Consider the following 22,941-nt stretch of genomic DNA (forward strand, 5'->3'; position numbering starts at 1 on the left):
AGCATATTTTGGGTTAAGTCTCTCTCTCTGACCATGCACTTTTGAGAATGCATTTAACATGAAATTGTACATTGCATATTAACGGAAAACTGGGTTATCATATCAGAGAGGTCAGTATAAGAGTTTTAATTTCGCTACAGCATGGTGTGCGTATGTGTATTATTAATCTAAGCTGAAAAGTCATGCAACTGGAATCAATATAATGTCTCACACTGCAATTGTAAAACTTAAAAATGCATTTAAAGTGACAGTTCACCCAAAAATAAACACTTTCTCATCATTTACTCACACTCAGGTGGTTCTAAACTTTAATTTCTTACTTCTGTTGAACACAAAATAAGATATTCTGAAAAGAAAAAAAGAAAAGTAGGGAAAAAACAAACAAACAAAAAAACAAATACTGTAGAGGTCAATGGTTGGTTTTTTTTTTTGTACCAACACTATTTAGTAAATCTTCCAGTGTGTTCAACAGAATAAAGCAAGCAGAGGATCATTAAATGATGACAGAACTTTCATTTTTGGGTGGACTATCACTTTAAAGAGAGTTTTGACCTTTGCCGTCTCTGTTTTTGTTAGACAAGCCTTCATTTTTGGACAAAAATAGATGCAGGCATTCCTTTCATCAAACTATGACCTTAAAGAAGTGGTCCTGAAAGAACAACTGAACTTTGCTTATTTTGGGTCCTTAGAAATCCCAGCTGAGACACTGCTTGCAAAAAAAAAAAAAAAGAGGTAAAGAAAAACAGACCAAGAAGGTCTTGAGTTCCCAAATTCTCCTCAAAAAAGGACATTTTCCCCCAAACAGGGCTATTTTTACTCCATAACCTCTATAACTCCATAATCACACACGTATACAGTAACCTAGAACAACAATCAGAGGCTCATACCAAAAACTCAACAATTTCCAAAACGGGTAAAAAGCCTGTTATGAATGCACCTTTGCTTTGGAGTGATTCATGAATGTGTGCATTGGTTTTGTCTTTTCTGAGGTCAGCAATGTATGAAGAACATTTTAAAAGCCTTATTTATCACTGACATCCAAATCAATACCCGCAGCACAGTGATAGTTACGTCCTATTACTGTATCAAACACAGTTTAGTTTTCAAATGGCCTGAGTAAAATAACAAACAACAGTGGTATGAATAAAAACATCCACAACTTTAAATAAGACATACCACAGTAAAATCATACACTCTCAGAAATAAAAGTACGTGAGCTGTCACTGGGGTGGTTACTTTTCAAAAAGGTACACGTTTGGGAGTTCATACCTCAAAAGTACATATTAGTACCTAAAAATTTTAAGAGGAACACTTAAATGTACCCTTGAGATATTAATATGGACCTTTTGGTTACAAATTTGTACCTTTTGAAAATGTACCACCCCAGTGACAGCTCGCGTACCTTTTTTTCTAAGAGTGTAGGGATAGATCAAGCAAAAATGAATTTTCTGTCATTATTTACTTACTATAATGTCTTGTTTTTAATTGGGTCCATAAAATGAAAGTCAATAGGGTCAAAACTTTGTCACAAAGGCATAATTAAATGGTAGTATTAAGGTTTACCCCACAATACTGGCCTTTCCTTTGAGAAATATTTTACAATATCATGTAATTCCTGGAAAAAGTCTAAATCGCAACACTGCAGTAAGCAACAAGTTGTAAATAGTCAGGATTCGGAGGAAAAATATACATAATTGCAAGATGTAAACTCCGAATTAAGGAAGAAATGTCTAAAATGTGACAAACTTAAAAATCTGAGGGAAAAAGTCTGAATTAAGATGTAAAAACTGCAAGAAATGAGTAAAATAGAGAGTTTATAAGTTGCCTTGCTTCTAACTTTTTTTTTTGTTGCAATAAAGAGTTTTTATCTTACAATTCTGACTGTTTTCTAAGTGTATTACTCAATATTACAAGATATAAACTCACAATTCTGACAAGAAAAAACACAATTGTGGGACATTAATTAAAAATTGTAACAATTTTTTAAAAATCAATAAAAGGAATATTATTCTTTACCAAAAAACTAAATCCCACAATTTTGGACCCGATTGACATTCATCATGTGAGCAATTAGCATTTATTTATTTATTTTTTACCAATGATCTCTCTGTGGGCTCCATAGAACAAAGATGTGATATAATGGATGATATAATAGTAAATATTTAAAGACAGAAATTCTATTTTGGGGTGAACAATCTCTTAAAACGCAGATGAACTACCAAAAAAACACAAGTGATCCTGAGTAAAATATGTCTCTAAGGAAATGTTTTGCTCCTTGTAAAGGCTGCACTACTTTCTCCAAATGCCTGTGGAGAAATGAACAGCTTGAATCATGTCGAGCAGGTTGTGAGTGTCTACGCCATATATCCACCCACACACACACACACACGCACGCACACGCACATGGACACACACACACACACACACATTTCTGATCTGCTGTGTCCACCGGTGGGTGTACGACACCAGCTGAGAACCAAAAATAAAATAACTTTGAATAAGAACAGGAATAAAACCAATGACTTTAAACAATGATAAAATATATATAGGTTAAATAAAGAGAAGCGCGGGTTGGAGTGTTTTGATTAGTTAAGTGGGTGGAGGACCGTCGTAGCGGAGCATGATGTTGAAGGAGCGGGCGAAGTTGTTGGCCAGAGAACAGCTGGTGCCCTCGTCCATCATGGGCAGCAGGAAGGCCAGCAGCAGCAGAGCCAGTAACAGCAGCTGGAGAGGAAGAGCCACGCGACACACACGATACAAGAAGCCCAAACCACTGCTTGCCTGAAAAACACACACAAAACACACACGCTGTTACATGCTGAGTGGTAGTTACAACAGGTGCTTTGATGCTGACTGGCATTTGAGCAATCAGCTTGTGCAAGAAACTGAACATGATTACTTTTTATTTTATAATAATTATATAATTATAGTAGTGTTGGGCAATGATTAATCGATTCCAAAATAAAAGTTTGTTTTGATATAATATATGTGTATTATATATATATATTATAGTCAAACTATAGTATAAATTAAGTTCCTTGCAAAGACTGATTATTTCACTTCATAAGACCTCTGTTTTTTGTCATTAGTTGAGTTTTACATTTTTTTGCCTGTATATGTTATTTGACTCTCAAACTACCAGTAGCTATTGAGTTGCATTTCATGAATCATAAACAAATGAGATATCATGGTACCAGCTAAAAATTTTCATTTTGAGATAATTATTTTTACAATTACAATTACAATTACAAGTACACAAGTACAATTACATTACTTACAATTACAATAAATTACAATAGAGTTCTGTAGAATTGTATTGATATCTACAGTTCAGTAGAATTGTAATATTGCTTTATTGATTTGATTTTTACAATTACAATATATTAAAATAAAGTTCACTATAATTATATTGATATTTATAAATCAGTAGAATTATAGTGATATTTACAGTTCACTAGAATTATATTAATATTTATAAATCAGTAGAATTATATTGATATTTACAGTTCACTAGAATTATATTGATATTTATAAATCAGTAGAATTATATTGATATTTACAGTTCACTAGAATTATATTGATATTTCTTTATTGACTTTATTTTTTTTCTAAATAACTTTCAGAAATATTACAAAAATACTCTTTCAGAAATTTTCAGATGTTGTCAACAGTCATCAGCATCTTAAATTATCAAGTTTGGTAAGACTTTATTTTCATGGTGCCCATTGCAGATTTTGTTGAGTAAAAGTTAATTATATAATTAATAGCTTAATATCCGCTGATACTGCTCCTTCAACAGACATTTGACTGACTATAAGAAACTTTGCAAGTACATGTCATCTTACACTAACCCTAACCCAACCACAACCTTCTACTTATAATCTAATGAGAATTGCTGGCATGTAGATCCAATTTAACTTAAATGAAACAAAATGTGTTAAAGAGACCATCAAAATATTTAGATTTTAAAAATGTACTAAAAGTGTTTTATAAAGCTACACATTGTTTTACATCATCTTTGCATCAAATTACAAAAATCAATAAGTAAATAAAAAATAGTTAACGCTTATGTGAGGTGTTTCTAATAGAGCATCTAAGGACAGGATAGTAAATTTGACGTTGTTTTCGCTTCTGGCTGTCATCAGTCTCATGTAATTTTTTTGAAAGTCATAGAAACGCTATCTTGGAGTTTTTTTCTTTTATTTGAGCAAATTAGAATGCAAAAAAATATAAATAAATAAATACATTTGTGGTAATCTCCCAATCTTTCAATCAAGTCCCAGACCATTAGAATGAGTGGCAACATACAATATATTCTAAGTGTAAAGGTGCTTCTTTGAGTTTAAAAAGTTTATTTTAAAAAGCCTGCAAGAACATCAACTTTCTGCTTTAATAAGCTATTGTAATCTCTCCTGGTGGACAATAAAAGGGCTAAATAATCCTCTCTAATCCTCTTCTAACTCCTTAATGAAGTCAGGAGATTAAAAAGTAAACCCTTTGTTAGAAATACAGACCCTGTGACTTGATGCACAGACACAGCACTCGCATTCATTAGTAATATACAGTAGGGCTGAATAAATGCCTACATTTGCAAAAATATCTGAATATTATAAAAGGCTGCATTTAGATTGTGGTCATGTCACATGCCAGGGTAAAGCAGCAAGGATACATCAGGTCACAATGTTTTCTTATTTTCCTCATTGGGATTCCATATAGACCATTTTGAGGGATGTAAACAAAAACAATGGTCCCGTATTTCGTGTTTTACATGTTTAATTTATACGGCTTCTGAGAAGAGCCACATATTGATAAATATTGCTATGATGGCTGTTTTAACATTGAATTACCTCTTGTTACAGTTATGAAGTAGTTTGATATCAAGCAGGAAATGTTCATGAGCCAATGACATCACCACAATGGTCAATATATCTCATTGGGATCTCAATTGGATTCAAGTCAGGACTCTGACTAGGCCAATCCAAAGTCTTAACTTTATTGTTTTTCATCCATTGACATGCTGGTTTGCTTTGGATCAGTGTCCTGCTGCAGAACCCAAGTTCGGTTAAGCTTGAGGTCACTAACAGATGACCGAACATTCTCCTACAGGAGACGCTACGCAGCACTAGCTACACAAACACTTTTTCACACAGGGCTGTGTAGTTTTAAAGTCACTTTCTTAATTGCATTTGAACAATGTGATTTCACAGAACCAATCCAGCAACTGTGTGGAGTCACAAGCTGCATCAGAAACTGCATACTTCCATACTACATAGGATGCTAAAATCAGTATGCGAGCCGAGTAGTATGTCTGAATTCATAGAATTCGAAAAACAGTGTGTGAGAAGTACCCGGATGACCTACTACTTCCAGAGAGATTCTTGTGAAGTGCGCATTAGATGGACGCTACGCTATCCCATGATGCATCATGAAATAATTCATGAATGGGAGTGAAGCGACGCAACTGACGCGGGTAGATCACGTGATGATGACAAAATGGCGGATGTAGTAGGTCCGAATTCCATTCATACTGCTTACATTCATACTGTACAGAACGTACTTTTCTAATGGCCGAGTAGTACATTTAAATTCAAATGCAGTACCTACTAAGTAGTAGGCGATTTCGGACACAGCCACAGTCCTCTTCAGAATTTCTACACAAATTATTGAAATGAATAATTGATGATGAAAGTAGTGATGCGATTTGCTAATCATATAAACATTAGCATAAGACAGCTTTGCACAAAGTGTGACTTTTTTAGGGAATTAATTATACAATACAATAATTCTGTGTTGGACATACTATAAGGCATTATTACTTGTCTTTGTTGACTAATACAGAGGACAAAGAGTTTCAAAAATTGGATATTAAATCAAATGCAATACTGCACTGAAAAAAATTATTCAAAGATGATTCCTTGGATTTACTCAATTTTTTACGTTAAGTGGTTGTAAACAATTTATTTGGGCTGAATTTACACAAACAAATTAAGTTGAACATTGCTCAATTGAATTTGTTTGTTTAAATTCAACACAAATAAATTGTTTGCAACAGTTTTGCATGCAACACTTTTTTCAGTGTGGTTAAAATAATCGTTAAATGGTGAACAACTGGCTCAAACAAATGTGAACGTGTAAATGAAGTTTTTCAAGCCGCTGTAGAATTGTAGGAGTGAATGTCCACCCACAGCCGCCATCGGGCCGTGAAATATCTGAACTGAATACGACCCCTTTCTATTAAACGCCTCTGTAGCAGAGCTGAGGAAAGAGCACAGAAGTAAGAGAAAGTGAGGAGGAGGTGGAGATGTGGGTGGATGAAAAAACCCAAATCTCTTTGCACACTTTTCTTTTGTCAGCCTGTATTCAGGAGACTGTGATTACACTGAAAGGTGAAGACGGCAGTGTTCAGGTCTACTGGAATGCAGAGAACAACTGACTATCCTTATAGAAGATGCACATCATCTAATCATCAGAAAACAGGAAAATATACTCGATCAAAACCAATAATTATAGATGCTATGTGCGCAGCCTGTAATTACAGCTGCTGAAAGAGAACGTCATTGTCGACTGAGGTGTCATCTTCACAATTAGATGATTGTATTTGGTCAGTGACGGATACAATTGTAGTGTGTGGAGAATGTATATTTACCCTTTATGATAATAACAGATCACTTAGACAGCAAAAAGTAATGACAGTTTCCAGGACAGGTGAACAATATGGTGGACAAGATGTGTTTTAAAACAGTCTAATTTTTATATTACATAAATATAATATATATTTTTTGTTAAAAATAGAACATCATTTAATCAACGTACAGTTATATGAAAATAAACTAATATAAATAACAATAAAAGTACCATAGTGATGGTTACATCACACATACCAAATTTTTTTCCCAATTTCTGTTTAACGGAGAGAAGATTTTTGTCAACACATTTCTAAACATAATAGTTTTAATAACTCATTTCTAATAACTGATTTATTTTATCTAGTCCATGATGACAGTAAATAAAATTTGACTAGATATTTTTCAAGACGTTTCTATACAGCTTAAAGTGACATTTGAAGGCTTAACTGGGTTAATTAGGTTAACTATAGGCAGGTTAGGGTAATTAGGCAAGTTATTGTATAATGATGGTTTGTTCAGTAGACTAGCGAAAAATTAGCTTAAAGGAGCTAATAATTTTGACCTTAAAATGGTTCATAAAACATTAAAAACTGCTTTTATTCTAGCCGAAATAAAACAAATAAGACTTTCTCCAGAAGAAAAAAATGTTATCAGACATACTGTGAACATCTTGCTCTGTTAAACATCATTTGGGAAATATTTTAAAAAGAAAAATAAATTCAAAGGGGGTTTAATAATTCTGAAAATTTTCACAGTATGTCTAATAATATTTTGTCTTCTACAGAAAGTCTTATTTGTTTAATTTCAGCAAGAATAAAAGTAGTTTTTAATCTTTTAAAAACCACTTTAAGGTCAAAATTATAAAGCTTTTTTTCGCTAGTCTACAGAACAAACCATCGTTATACAATAACTTGCCTAATTACCCTAACTTGTCAAATTAACCTAGTTAAGCCTTTAAATGTCACTTTAAGCTGTGTAGAAGCGTCTTGAAAAACATCTAGTAAAATATTATTTACTGTCATCATGGCAAAGATAAAATAAATCAGTTATTAGAAATGAGTTATTAAAACTATTATGATTACAAATGTGTTAAAAAAAATCTTCTCTCTGTTAAACAGAAATTGGGGAAAAAATAAACAGGGGGGCTAATAATTCAGGGGGCTAATAATTCTGACTTCAACATAGCGAATCCTAAAAGTCAAATGTATCATTGTTTCTATGACACTATGAAGCAAGAAAACACTGATAATTGTAAGAACCATTATTAGTGATTTTGTATAAATAATAACAGCTTATTATGGAATGGTAAATAATGATTTATACTGATTTCTGAAGGATCGTGTGACAATGAAGGCTGGAGTAATTATGGTGAATATTAAGCTTTCTATCACTCACAGTTTAATTTGAAACTACTCTACTCTACTCTACTCTAGTTTTATTAAATTCAATGAGAAAATATTATATTCCACAATTTACATATTATTTACTCTATATCTGGTCAAACAACAATGCAGAATTGGCTTCTTTTAAAACATTAACAAATCTTACGGTTTCTAAACTTTTGGATGGTAGTGTGTATATAAAATATATTATGTCAAAATTAAACTGGTTGTTGTCAAATAAACTATGGGTTATAATAAAGGGCAACAGTCTGGTTCTGGAAGAGAAACTTGTGTATATGATGTGATATATATATATATATATATATATATATATATATATATATATATATATACATACACCTATTTCACTCTCAATGCCACACAACCATTTTGCAGAAGAAGAATGTTAGTGTTAAGTATATCAGTAAAGATTACTGACTACCAAACCTACCTAAATACCAAACACCAAATATTAAAGTTAAAAAATGTATGAAAGCACTAAGACTTCACCTGATATTTTAAAATTCATGTTTTGGAGATTAAAAAGGTCAATATTTTCACATCTGCAGATGTTCTAACAATTTTGGCTATATCAATTTTTCAGAACAAGTTCAATTTAAGCATCTGTGCTAAGCCTTGATAATAGCACAGTAATGCTGCATGAGCAAAATGACAATCTCCACGCACTGTTATCTGCTTATGTAAACAATGCAGTCAGACTCAGGACAGCCTTTATAAGCAGTCAGCAGCAGGACACCTGCGTCTCTCCTGACCGACACTAACAGATGGCCAGAGACTGAAGGAGCGAGAGGAGAGGTGCTAAAAAAGGTGTGAACGCTGCGAAAATAGAGAAATAACTCAAAGATTAACACACTCCCCAGAGAAACGCAGTGGTGAAACTGCCTTCATGTTTTCAAGTGGCCCACAGAGCCAAAAAATAGCATTTGTTTTTTTGGGGGGGCCAAGATGGTACTTTGGTCCAGGATTTCCAAAAAGCTATTTATTAGGCTCTTTTTCAAAAAGCCTTACTAATCCAGCCGAAAAAGGACTCAACTCTCTTGCCAAGGCTTATGAACGATTTAAATCAACATGAAACACTATTCACAGCTTACTTTACTGAGGTATTTCAGTGTGAAATATTCAATAAGAAAACAATAGCAATATGCAGTTAAAGGGATAGTTCATCCAAAACTGCTCTTAATTTACTCCAGGTTTCAAAACGTTTATTGTTTCTGTTGAAGACAAATGAAGATATTTTGAAGAATAGCCACTGACATCCATAATATGTACTAAAAACACAATGAATGCCAATGAATATGGGTTCCCAACATTCATTGGCATTCATTGTGTTTTGGCATCTATTGTGTTCAATTAAAGTAAGAAACAGGTTTGAAACAAGTGAAGGGTGAGTGATTGGTGACAGAATTTTCATTTCTTGATGAATTATTTATTTCATTTGACCTGTAAAATGAGCTTCTGTAAAAAAAAAAAAAAAAGTGCATTGCGAAAACCAGGATAAAAACATACATTTTAGGAATGCACAATATATCGGTGGCCATATCATTATCGGCTGATAAATGCTATTTTTAATGTTCTCGTTATCGGTCCGGTGTCAAAATTAGGCCGATGTATATTAAGTAATTGTACAGAACTGGCTGCTTCACACATGCGTGGGTCGAACTTGTTCAGACTTGTCCAGTGCAATATAAGGGAGCTTTCCTCACATTGTTTATTCCTTCAAAGTCCGTCCTTTCTTTGTGTGGTATTGCTGTGCGTTAATAACTCAGTAAGTAACCATATTCCTTATCATTGTAGATATGTTTGATAGCGCGGCATTGTGTATTTTGGTTTAAATCGTCTCAACAAAAATTCTATCTGTATTAAGCTTTTTGCTTGTACGGTGGCTCTGAACTGTCAAAACGCCTCTCAAAATGCTTTTCTCTACATTGTTTGTACATATGTACATTACTGTAACACATTTTATTCAAGAACATTTGAGCTGGTTTCAGTTCTTAGTTCTTTAATTTTCATATTATTTCAAATATATTTATTTTACTTGTTTGTTAATTGAATCCCATTTGTTATTTAACCTATTCCTTTTTTATGCAACAGTCAAGTTGCTTGGTAATTTGCTATGCAAAGAAAATGAAACAATTAATTTTTGGCATGCTAATTTATGTGAAATTATGAATATAGGTCTATATAATCACCTTGCAGTTTTGAAATTATTGCTTTTTTTGCTTTGAGTAGGTTATTCAGTTCATAAGATCAGATCAAACTCTGAACTGGGTCTGAACTGAGAACATTATCTAATAGTTTAATGCCAAGTGACAATAAATAAACAAGTACCCTCCCATATATTACATGAAATCAATTAACTTTTATTATTCACCAGCCTTTACACTGTAAGAATACTCTGAAGAAACAAACTCCACCAGCCTCAGTTGTGTGTCAATAAATCAACACTGTGTTCAATTCTATTTGAAAGTTGAAAAAGGAATATCTTCTTTTCCAAATAGGCTTCAAACGTCCTATTTTTTGAAACACACTTTAAACACAAGCTCTTCACAGCATGAAGGTCTGTGTTTGAAGAATAAAGCCTACCTTTCCTGATCGGACATGCTCTTGTCTTTGTCCACCGACACGCTGAAACACACACAAACATTTGTTTTAGTTAAATATGGCTACAGGCTGCTGCCGCCTTCTGGTGGGCACACGCTACTACAGCAAAATATGCACTGGAGAATGGAGAAATCATGTATAGATAATATACGACTCTGTCCTTGTTTTCATCAATAAAATGGTGTTCACCATTTTTCAAAACAGAAGACAGCTAAAAGAAGACTTTTTTTATAGACAAAAAAAAAAGTGTAAAGCAACCTTGTTCCATTGCATAAATATAATTGTTTATGTATAACTAGCATACACTTTTATTAGATTTGCATAAAACACACAAAAGTTTATACCAAAAGTAAGTTTTTTGAGTGTATATATACACTTGGTATAAATATAATGTCACTGGCCCAATAAACAAATAAATAAAATCAATATATACATATTGTATGGCCTTAATGATTTTTTTCCTGTTAGTTACAATTGTAAATCTAATGTTTATTAGCAAAAATATCTAATTCTTTAGCAATGTATTAATTGAGTAGTGATGGGTAAACTCATTTATGCTAGGTTATTATTTAAATGCACGCACGCACGCACGCACGCACGCACGCACGCACAATACCAAACAGAGTTTAAAATGAATGACAGCAGAATAAACAGACAGAGATTTTCAATGTGTACCTTGTTTTTCAGATCATCAGCCTCTTTGAGTTTAGATTTGTACAACATCCAGCGATACCGCAGCTCTTCCAGCTCCATGTCCTCCTCTACTGATTTATGCTGCTGAGCGTCCATCAGTTTCTGGAACTGACTCTGACCCCAGACTACACCGGCACGCAAACCCTGGACGGAAAAAAACATCAACACAGAGCTACCTGAAGATGTGTGCTCATTATTTAATCATAATCCATTTATTCTGAATTCAAAACTGACCCTATCCTGCCTCAGCAACTTCTCGTCAAGCATATGATCAAACAAGCTTTTGTTGTTTTGTGACGCAAGCAAACTATGCATCAAAAGTTTAGAGTCGGTAAGATTTTTCAGTGTTTTTAAAGTATCTTCTCCTCATCAAGATTGCTTTATTTTCTCAACATTTTAAGCATCTTTCAGTCATTATACACTAATTTGGATCAAGTTTTTATTTTTAATTAAGTTAAATTAATAATTTAATTATGTTTTTTGATGAATAATATAAAAAAAGAATACAACCATCTGCCAAATCACGAAATGCAATGTACATTAGGGCTGTGCTATACTGGAAAACTATGCAAAATGCAGTACTGTTACTGAGTATAGCGATTATGATATTTCTTATGAAATAACAATACCCTAGAAAAATGCTATTTTTTTATTAGCCATGTTTTTTAAATCATTTATTTATTTATTGAAATTAAAATAAACTGGTAAAATAAATGTTTCAGATCTAATTAATTCTAATTCAGACTAAAAACATAGTGTCATAGTCCAAAACATTTAGTCTTTTAAACACTATAAATGAATAAAAATACCTATTCTGACTCTGATTATTATTATTATTATTGTTGTTATTATTATTAGCAGCATTATTTAATGTACGCATATTTATATTTGCTTTATACACCATATGAGGCATAAGAACAGGACGTGTGTTTGGAAAAGCACACTTTGTTATTATTGTTTATTTATTCGTTTGCTGCAAATTAGAACTGAATTTAGAAATAGTTTTGAAACAAATCTTTGTGCTTTAGAAACGAAATTAAATACTGTATGTAGGCTGATGGATGTCTTCAGTTGAGTGTGTACAACACAATTTCCTTATCAACGAAAGTAAAGGAGTAAAGTAAAGATTAAAAGTAAAGTAAAGAGAAAGTAAAGAGGCCAAATGGCGGAAGCTCTTTCTTTACCTTGCTGTAGATGGTCTGTTTAACCGTTTTCTCACTAGTAAAACGTTCAGTTTTTCCACTTACAAAGTCTGCCATGTAAATAGCAAATGCGCAATGGGAATCTATTCCTTTAAAGGGAATAAAAGATGCGACTCTGATTGGTTTAATGCATGTTCAAAACACACCCATAACTCATTAAGAGAATAAGCAAAACCCTGTTAGACCATGCGCCAGGGTGCAAAGCGTATTTTTTCATCCTTAAACTAGCAAAAGTGGATTCAGACACGCCCTTAATGCTTTTGCGCCATGCGCTTAAGACTTTGCGCCTAGATCGTTAAAATAGAGCCCATTATCTCTTTTAAAAAAACAACCAAAAAACAAGTCTTTTTTTGAACAGCTCTATCTGCAAGTCTGATGGCATATTCAACAGGATAACCGCATATGAACCGCCGTTTAAAAGCTTTCTCAAATCTGAGCTGTGAAGCTGTGACTGAACAAAAAAACAGCATGACACCGCGTCTGTCAGCTCAGCTATCATCAGATGTGACAGATTCTAGGTAGTTGTAAAGCTTGAATTTCTCAAAGCCTAAGGTAAAAAAACCTGAGCCCGGGCCTTCAAAAAAGCTTCACAGATCAGCATCTGCACTGATGTAAACGTACGTATGGCACACTACACACCAGATTCACACAGACACGCGGCTTCATATACTGAAAAATGATCCAGCATGTTCCGAGTGTGACCAAAGTAAAACATCACACTGCGCTTTGTTGAATAAGATATCAAAGCTATCAAAGATTGTTTTCTGCGCTAACACTTTTTGATATTTTGGACTTGACATGAAACTTTAATCAAAAACTGATAAAAAAGAAAGCAAAAAATAAAAGAAATGTAACAAACACCACCAACCTTGAGTGTATTCTGTCTTATCCTCAGTTCTTTAGCGCTCAGGGATCTTTGGTTGCTCAAAATTCCTGTGAGTATGTCGTTTTCCTTGTGAAGCCACGCTTCAAACTGACTCCTCTGGGCCTCCGTATCAGCAGGACGCCGGGGCCCCTGAGAGCCCTTCTGCGGGAGGAATGAAAAGAAACATCCCTCTGTCCGATTAGGATTGCAGCTTAGGTATTGCTCGCTTAATAGTGGCTTTAGGGCTGGGTGATCTAGCTAAAAAAAATTATTTTGATATTTTTTCCAAGCCTTTTGATGAAATTGCACGTCTCTTTTTTTTATGTATTTGGTCTGAAGTGACCTTAAAAGTTTCCTCTTCTAAGTAAATTACAGTACAACAGTCTACTTTAAAATACTTTTCCACTTATATTCCAATTATATTTCATGCAAAAATCACAGAAAATACACAAAACATTGATTTAAAACGATAATTCACCCCCAAAAAAGACATAATTTACTTTCTACTTTTTTCCCCCAAACATGTTTGTTGGTGTTTTTTTCTTATATTGAACACAACATATGATATATTGAAGAATGTTGGAAACTCCTATGAAACTCCTACAGAATTCAAAATATCTTCTTTTGTCATAGTCATTAAGGTTTGTGAAAAAACACCCTAATTGAAGGCGAGTAAATCATGAGTAAAGTAGATTTTTTGGGTGAATCCTCCCTTTAACTCCCCGCCCTAATAATAACAACAGTTAGTAATAATTATATTTTGATGATCCTCACCAGTGTGTTATCATATCTGATCTGTGATGACATCATCCTTTTCTGTGCATCGCCAGGCTCTGTTTCATATCTGCCATGCATGTCCAGTTCATCAATACCAGAACTAGTCATGTGTTCTTTAACCCAATCCCCAGTCCAACCAGCACTCCTGGCCAAATCACCTCCACCCTCCATCTGCATCTGCAGATCCATCTTCCTTGTGTTTACAGTAGGGATTCCTCCAGACGTGACTGCATCCACCTCGTCATCCAAGGACTGGTCGAGGAAACTTCTCTCTCTTCTCCAGACTTCGGAATCTCTAAGACTTGATATGCTTCCGGGGAGCACGGTTGGAATTAGATCCTGGTTTGCTTCCGTGTTTCTCTCCAGCTCTTGGAGACCCGTTGATTCTGATTCAGGATGGAATCTCAGAAGCTGATCTGGTCTTTTATTACCTGTGATTAGACATATGGCTATATTCATTATATTTTGATGATAAACATGCACAACTTTGATATTGTGGCCACAATTTGACAAGTCTTGCTAACACCACCCGTATGTTTTTCGGGTGAAATGTAAAGAAAAAGGGTCCATTCTGTTACACTGTGGAAGCTTCTGTCACAAAAACAAATTCCTTGTACATGTAAACACACCTGGCAATAAAGCTCTTTCTGATTCAGATCAAATGAATCCATTAACTTACACTCACCGGCCACTTTATTAGGTACACCTGTCCGACTGCTTGTTATTGCAAATTTCTAATCAGCCAATCTCATGGCAGAAACTTAATGCATTTAGGCATGAAGACATGATCAATACAATTTGCTGAAGTTCAAACCGACCATCAGGATGGGGATGAAAGGTGATTTAAGTGACTTTAAACGTGGTATGGTTATTGGTGCCAGACGGGCTTGTCTGGGTATTTCAGAAACTGCTGATCTACTGGGATTTTCACACACAACCATCTCTAGAGTTTACAGAGAATGGTCTGAAAAAGAAAAAATATCCAGTGAGCGGCAGTTCTGTGGGCGCAAATGCCTTGTCCAGAGGTCAGAGGAGAGTGGCCAGACTGGTTCGAGCTGATAGAAAGGAAACAGTATCTCAAATAACCACTCCTTACAACCGAGGTATGCAGAAGAGTATCTCTGAACACACAACATGCCCAACCTTGAGGCGAATGGGCTACAGCAGCAGAAGACCACAGCGGGTGCCACTCCTGTCAGCTAAGAACAGAAAACGGAGGCTACAATTCACACAGGCTCACCAAAACTGGACCATAGAAGATTGGAGAAACGTTGCCTGGTCTGATGAGTCTCGATTTCTGCTGCAACATTCGGATGGTAGGGTCAGAATTTGCCGTCTATAACATGAAAGCATGGATCCATCCTGCCTTGTATCAACGGTTCAGGCTGGGGGTGGTGGTGTAATGGTGTGGGGGATATTTTCTCCTACACACTTTGGCCCCATTAGTGCCAATTGAGCACTGTCACTGCCACAGCCTACCTGAGTATCGTTGCTGACTATGTCTATCTTTTTATGACTACAGTGTACCCATTTTCTGATGGCTACTTCCAGCAGGATAATGCGCCATGTCATAAAGCGTGAATCATCTCAGACTGGTTTCTTGAACATGATAATGAGTTCACTGTACTCAAATGGCCTCCACAGTCACCAGAGCTCAATCCAATAGAGCACCTTTGGTGTATGGGGGAACGGGAGATTCACATCATGGATGTGCAGTTGACAAATCTGCAGCAACTACGTGATACATTGACCAAAATCTCTGAGGAATAATTCAAGTACCTTGTTAAATCTATGCCATGAAGGATTAAGGCCGTTCTGAAGGCAAAAGGGGGTCCAACCCGGTACTAGTAAGGTGTACCTAATAAAGTGTCCGTTGAGTGTATATTTACTAGTTAGGCTTTATTGTAAAGTGCTACCTATTTTACTTTAATCTGGTTGAAACATTTGCTTATTAAAGCCATATACTAAGTATTTTCAGTTATTATACCTGTTAAAGTAAACTTTTTTGGAGCTCAGATCAATACCATCACAATAGCGTATACAGTGATAATTCCTTCAGTATTTATCACTAAATCGCAGACAATCGCAACAAGAACATTTAATACCAGCAGAAGTCTACCTGTGATGAACCCCTCCTCAAATTCTGAGGACAATCCCTGCTGATGCCCGTCTGGCCATCTGTCCTGGAACTCAGTGGTCTGAAGAAGCCTAACAAGGTATGGCGAAAACAATAAAAGTGCTGTCAAAAATTGCAAAAAAACTTTATACTATATGCAAAAGTGCTTAGATTAAAGGCTCAGATGAGATATCTAATTTCATTTAATCTACTGACCTTGTGAACATTTATTATGTAATATAGTGGTTAAACTCCACTCCCACAAAACCTATTTAGCTCTGCCGGCAAATTCAGACTGTAGCAGTAAATAACGAGTGGTCTACACAGAAATGACTGAAGACATCAAAATGCTGTGTAGTGCAAAGTTTTGGAAAAACACAGTCTTCGCATTATATTCTTTCTGATCTCAATGTTAGGGAAGTAAGAGTAGGTAAACTTTATTTTTAATGAAGTTCCAAAGAGCATCACTATGAACTTGATCCTTTGTTCACTTCCCAGCAAGTATTTTTTTTGTATTTAATATGTTGTCTATTCTATTTTGTCTGTTCAGTCAAACAGAAATAATTGAACAACTACAATTGTGAAGTCTGTCTAATCTGTCTAATCTGTCTATTTGACGACTAGTCTATTTATTGACCATAATTGTACAACTATGAGATCTCACTGACAGCCCAAATGTAGCCTTGTATTAATGTCTACGTTTAGATGACTAACACAAAACAGCTTGGTGAATTCTGTTTTTTAAAGACAATTACATCGATTACAATCCAACTACATTGGATCCGACAGTAATGTCACACAACACATTGTGTTACACACTGTGTATATAATTTAATTATACATTATAATAAAAATAAAATAGAATTATACCTGAGTCACCTGAGTTTCTCTCCACTGACTGAATAGCAACAACATCCTCTTTAAAAGAAAGCACTTCTTCTGCTAACCTGTACAGATTGAGACTGAGCGTGTGGAGGGACATCCAGGACTCTCTGAGACGTTTGAGGTCTTGCAGTATGTGCACTTTGCCTTCCTCAGAGGTTTTGGCCAGCACAGTCTTACCCTGAGCCTCCGTCTGATGAAGCTGAAGTTCCTTCTCTGGGAACTCTCCCAGCGCCCTCTAGAGGACAAACACAGTGATATGCAAGGATGAGTCTCAAATAATGCAATGCACAGACAAGCATTGATTTTGAGATATGACAAATTATATAGCACACTTTAATTTTTTAAAGTATTTTAAAGCCTTCAGTTCAAACTTTTTGGGGAAAATTTGTAATAAAATGATTTGGGTCAAAAGAGTACATAAAAAATTGACATTTATTGTAACTTGTAAGAGTAATAAAAAATAAAAGTAATAAAAACTTGTTTAGATGAAATCTTTTGTTTACACTGTATAAAATAATAATTAAATATGATTGGCAAGTTCATAAATTTTCCTTCAGCTCAGTCTATTATTTATCAATGGTCGCCACAGCGGAATGAGCCACCAACTAGGGCTGTGCGATTTGGGGAAAATATCGAATTGCAATTTTTTTTGACAGATATTGCAATTTTGATTTGATTTGTGATTTAATTTTGTATTCAGGCTTCAGCTTAATAATCTGTATCGTAGCTTCCTACTGCTAAAATGCAGTGAGTGTTAGTTAAACGGGGAACTGAAAAGATATTAACTTCCTTCAACATTTATTGAAATTTGTTTTTAAATATTCAGAAATGAAACACTTATTTTTCTCTAGAGCAAACAGTAAACACAAATAAAAGGACCTTATCTTTCTGTAATCAAGTTCAACTCAAATTAGGGAGATAGCATATATTATACAAACAAAAAAATTATAATTATAAAAATACAGAACACTCAGCAAACTACAATGGCTGATAAGAGCCTTTCTGTAGCTTATATTGTCTAAAACAAAATAATTATCACAGATGCTACACAAAATATCATGACGTTAAACATACAGCTGTGACACTCAAAATGGCTAGAATAGGTGCGAGACGGAAGTGTTTATCTTCTATCCTGCATTTAGATGTGTTTTTTTTTTAAATCCCTCTTTGGGCACTGCATTAAAAGGCACTGTGTCTTTAGCGAGGTAGTGCGCTAGTTATCTCCTGGGTAGGGTTGCACCAGCTGTTCGTAAGTCCTTTCTTAAACTGGAAGGTAAAGTCCAAACTAGGGGCTTTGTCATTACTAGCTAGTTTGTAACTAAATTTGTTAACATGTTCTTAAAGCAAACCATAGTTAGTAGGTCGTAAGCTCTCCATAAAGTCATGCGTATAGTCGCATTAAATGACGTAATATCCAATAAGAAACATTTAAATCGTTAAACTGCTTTAAAATTCTGCATCTAATGCATCTATACAAAACTGTTCTATGAAAATCTAAGTAATTGCACAACCGTCATATGTTTCACACAGCGGATGCCCTTCCAGCCACGACCCAATACTGAAAAAATGTTTGGCAAGCTTTAACTTAAAAATGTTTTAAACTGCAAATAATAAAAAAGAAATAATATTTATTACCTTTTTATATAGCACTATATAACAACAGCCATTGACCATTGTGCGGTACACAAATTGTATAAAATAATCAGATAAGATCAAAGGAATAAAACAACATACAATAGATAAAACTTGAAACATAAAAGAAAAAAAGCAAGCTCAAATGTCTTTTAAAAGGCTTGCTTGGGCAAAAAAGGTCAAGTTTTAATGTTTCCCTGAACACAAATTCTGTGGAGAATTATTCTAATAGAAAAAGGTAAACTACTCCACAATTTGGGGCCCACAAACGCAGAAGCCTGGTCTCCCTCTTTCTTTAACTTTGATCTTTTAACAAATTCTGACTTAATGACCTTAAACATTTAGCAGATATGATAACATAATAATGACTTGGTACTTTAAAATAAATGTAAAAAACCTAATAACACAATGGAAATCCAGAAAGTTACAACTCATAAAATCGTAAATATATCAAATATTTCACAAATTCCTTTGGATATGTTTTACATGGCTCTAGATAATTAAAAAAAAATACTTGAAATGATTTTTGCTTCACTCTTGCCTGTTTAAGGATTAAAAGTTAGAACGTTTGATCAAGACGTTCATGGTCATCTTTAATTTTAAAGCATTTTATAGCCTCCATTTTGAACATCATTTGTTTTGGAATTGCAGTTTATAGCACTTTTCACGATAATTATTGTTTCAAAGCAGCTTTACAAAGGTCCAGATTTGGAAAGGTAAATTTATTAGTTACCATAACTTTATTAGTTTCTAATAACTTTAACAAATTAACTAGCAACTAATATCTTTTACAGTTAAAGTTATTATATATAAGCATAGTTAACCTGCAATTACAGCTGGGAAAATTGAACACATCTCGCTTTTAAAACATATTTCTAAAGGTGCCGTTGACTTGACATTTTCACCAGATGTTGGTAACAACCAAATAAATCCATTTACGCAAAGAAAACAAATCAAACTAATTTACAAATTAAGTTATTCGTAATAAGATTAAATGACGCAGGGAAAAAGTATTGAACACATGAAGAAAGGAAGGTGTAGAAAGGCAGGGAAAGCCCCAGACAGCAGTTAAAATCTCTCAGTAGTTATTCAGCAACTCTCTGCTCTTCATCATTGTAAATGAATATTAGCTGCTTCAGTCCAACATCTACATTATCAGGATGATGAAGATGAAACCAGGGTGGACATTTCAGAAAGACAATAATCCACAGCCAAAGAAACTCAAATGCTTTCAGAGAAAGAAAATCAAGCTGTTGAATGGCCCAGCAAATCACCTGACTTGAATCCCATTCAAAATACAAATTAAAGATCAGATTTGGTAGACGAGACCCACAGAACCATCAAGGTTTTTACACTCTGTTGAAGTCTGAAAAAACAATAACACCTATTCACCAATATTCACCTATAACACCTTTATTAGCAATTGTTTTGACTTCATTGTCCATATGAGAGGCATCTTTAAGCAGTCATCACTGAAAAAGCCTTTTATATAAAGTATTAAATACATTCCAGTAGTTCAGTACCTTCTCCTTGTGTCACTTCATTGTTATAGCACATAACTCAGTTTTCAGATTCGTTTCGTTTTATTTTTATGTTTGGGTTTTTACCAAAATCTGGTTCAATTTCATGTCAACAGCTCCTTTGGAAATATTATTACCAGAAAACATCATGACGTGTTCATATATAGTATATAGGTTATGTCTATGTGTACATGTTCAATGAAGTGTATTTGTGTATTAAGTGTATGTGTTGTCCTCAAAGCATGGGGAAGCCATGCTTGAAGCATATATAGCATTGGGAATGCCATGCTTTATAACAAAATGCCTTTCCAAACATGTTCGGCATTATAAAATCAATAATAAACCAACAGATTAATCAATTATTCTATAACTAAGAAACCCATACTATGATACCAGAGCGATCCTCCAAAGATTGTATAAAACTTTAAGAAGGCATGTATTTTATCATTGACATTATCTGTTCTTAGTACCTCAGCCTCATGCTGTCGGTTGTCAATGCTCCACTCTCCCTCTGATCCACGAAACGAATCCAACTTCTGCTTCATGATCATTAACCACTTCTCCATATTCAGAATGTTTTCATGAAAGCTCTCATGCTCTGCGATATTCTCCTCGCTTTCGTTCACCTTCATCTGGTAGGAACAAGACCACATGCGTGTAAACAAACATGAGTTCATAACAAGCCTAAAAAACAGCAGTAAGAAGCTGCAATAGTTTTTTTTGGCATCTCTTCCGAAAAAATTGGGAAAATAATAAAATAAAAATCTTCGGGGCAAAAGTGTGCATTAAAAGTGAAGTGAGGAGGTTTGATCAAGGCCTTCATAGTCATCTTCTTCATCACTATCACGATCCAACACACAGCAGGAGGTATGGAAACCAGGGTGTGATCTCAGCGGTTTCCACAGATCTTCAGGGTTAAATCAGAATCACTTGTGAAGTTGGGCATTTTTGAAGAGGCTAGTTAAAAGATATGCAGCCTCCCCTCATTATTAAGAATTTCATATTTCTGTCAATTAGCGATGCAAAAAAAGTATTAGAAATATAAAGAATAAGCACATCAAAAAAAAGAAAATTAATTTGCTTTGTGAAAAACTTATTTTAGCAATCGCACTTTCACCTATGAACACCGCAAATTTAAAAGCTGAAGTTGTAGCAATTACTGTAATAAGTCTTTCTTCAGGCTGTGTGTTGTTATTACAGAAGTCTCTGAGCTCATGAAATGGTTCTCAAAATCCCATTCTTACAATTTCTGCACAACTGTAGAGGTTATGGATGACAGATTAATCCATCCATGATAGATGGATACTGTGATAGATTAATATCTGTAATCAGGGTACATGCAGAAATCCTAAAGGAATTTCAATACCTTTTTAAGACTTTTTAAAGACCTTCTCAGAATATTTTAAGACCTCATCCCCACTTCAAGTTCTAATCGGTATCAAACCTTTAAAACTGAATAAACAGTTGTTAATCAGAAGTTGTAGTAAATAAATCAATGGAGCACAACCATGCAACAGAACTCAGATAAGCTTGGAAATAACAAAGCTTGAAAGAATAAATTAAGACATTGTTTTTAACGTCAGGCTTCAGCCACTGTTTAAACTCGTCTTTCTTCAACCAGGAGTACGCAAACTTCCATTTTCCCATTTTGCAGTCTGTTTTACTTTATGGTTTCGCTACATGTGGATAGAGTCACATCACCTGCATGGAGGAGCTTGGCTGGACACGCCCGGGCTCGAACCAATCGCGTGGATCGAACACGCCATTGTTAATATCAGGAGGAAAATAAATATATTTAGGCTTTTTTTCAGTCATACACTTTTTTTTTTGAGTCATACACTTCGGACAACCCTTGAACAAAATTTAGGATCTCGATTAAAAACCTGATTAACACTTTTTAATACCTTTTTAAGGGCCTTAATTTTCTTAAGTATTAAAAAAGTATTAAAAGTTGATAAATTAATTTTAACACCCTGTACTTGGAACAAGTCTGAGACAGGGATGTGCAGTACTGATGATACATGTATTTCAAATACAAACTAGTCTTTTGTATTTGATAGGGTTTATGAAAGTGGCTTAATATTTTGTATCAAAATACTTTACTGTCTTGTATTTTGAAAATACTGTAAAATACTTAAGTCTACATGATGCAAGTCGTCTACATGATGACATCATACAAATGTTGACTTTAATTAATGCTTTCTCAGTTATTTGCTAAGGCTTGAGATCAGAACAGGAAACTGATTTAAATTGAAGACGTTGATCAATGCTTGGAGTATGGATGGAAATTATGCATCACATATAAAGACAGTAACAGACAATTAGCAGGGGTAAATTCAGGAGCAGGTCAAAATCAGGCAGGAAAATAAGACAAAAAGTCCTACAGTGGCGATACCTACAGAAATAAATTGGCTGTTTCAAATGCCAGTAGCTAATCTGCAGGTACTCTTTATAGTTAATTACAAACTTTGACATAGTTAATCAGTATGATACAAAAATATTAAATAATATTCCAGTGTACTGGTCACAAACTTCCACATTTTTGAGATCTCGTGTTTTTTAGTGCGTATTGAAGAGTACAATTGCAAAAAACACATGATTTATGGAAATTTAAAAAACTG

General features: G+C 34.5%; 1 protein-coding gene across 1 annotated transcript in view; it reads right to left on the reverse strand.

Moving 5' to 3' along the window:
- Positions 1-1,316: 1,316 nt before the first annotated feature.
- syne3 (spectrin repeat containing, nuclear envelope family member 3) overlaps positions 1,317-22,941 on the reverse strand; it is a 59,941-nt gene continuing 38,316 nt past the window's right edge. Inside the window, exons 12-19 of the mRNA XM_056476831.1 lie at positions 20,791-20,952; positions 17,231-17,403; positions 16,287-16,375; positions 14,165-14,598; positions 13,394-13,552; positions 11,306-11,467; positions 10,613-10,654; positions 1,317-2,781 (exon numbers count right to left, since the gene is read on the reverse strand). Coding sequence (XP_056332806.1) covers positions 2,590-2,781; positions 10,613-10,654; positions 11,306-11,467; positions 13,394-13,552; positions 14,165-14,598; positions 16,287-16,375; positions 17,231-17,403; positions 20,791-20,952 — 1,413 coding nt within the window. The 3' untranslated portion in view covers positions 1,317-2,589. The remainder of the gene's footprint in view (positions 2,782-10,612; positions 10,655-11,305; positions 11,468-13,393; positions 13,553-14,164; positions 14,599-16,286; positions 16,376-17,230; positions 17,404-20,790; positions 20,953-22,941) is intronic.

This window comes from Danio aesculapii, chromosome 17, assembly GCF_903798145.1.
Source record: "Danio aesculapii chromosome 17, fDanAes4.1, whole genome shotgun sequence".
Lineage (NCBI taxonomy): Eukaryota > Metazoa > Chordata > Actinopteri > Cypriniformes > Danionidae > Danio > Danio aesculapii.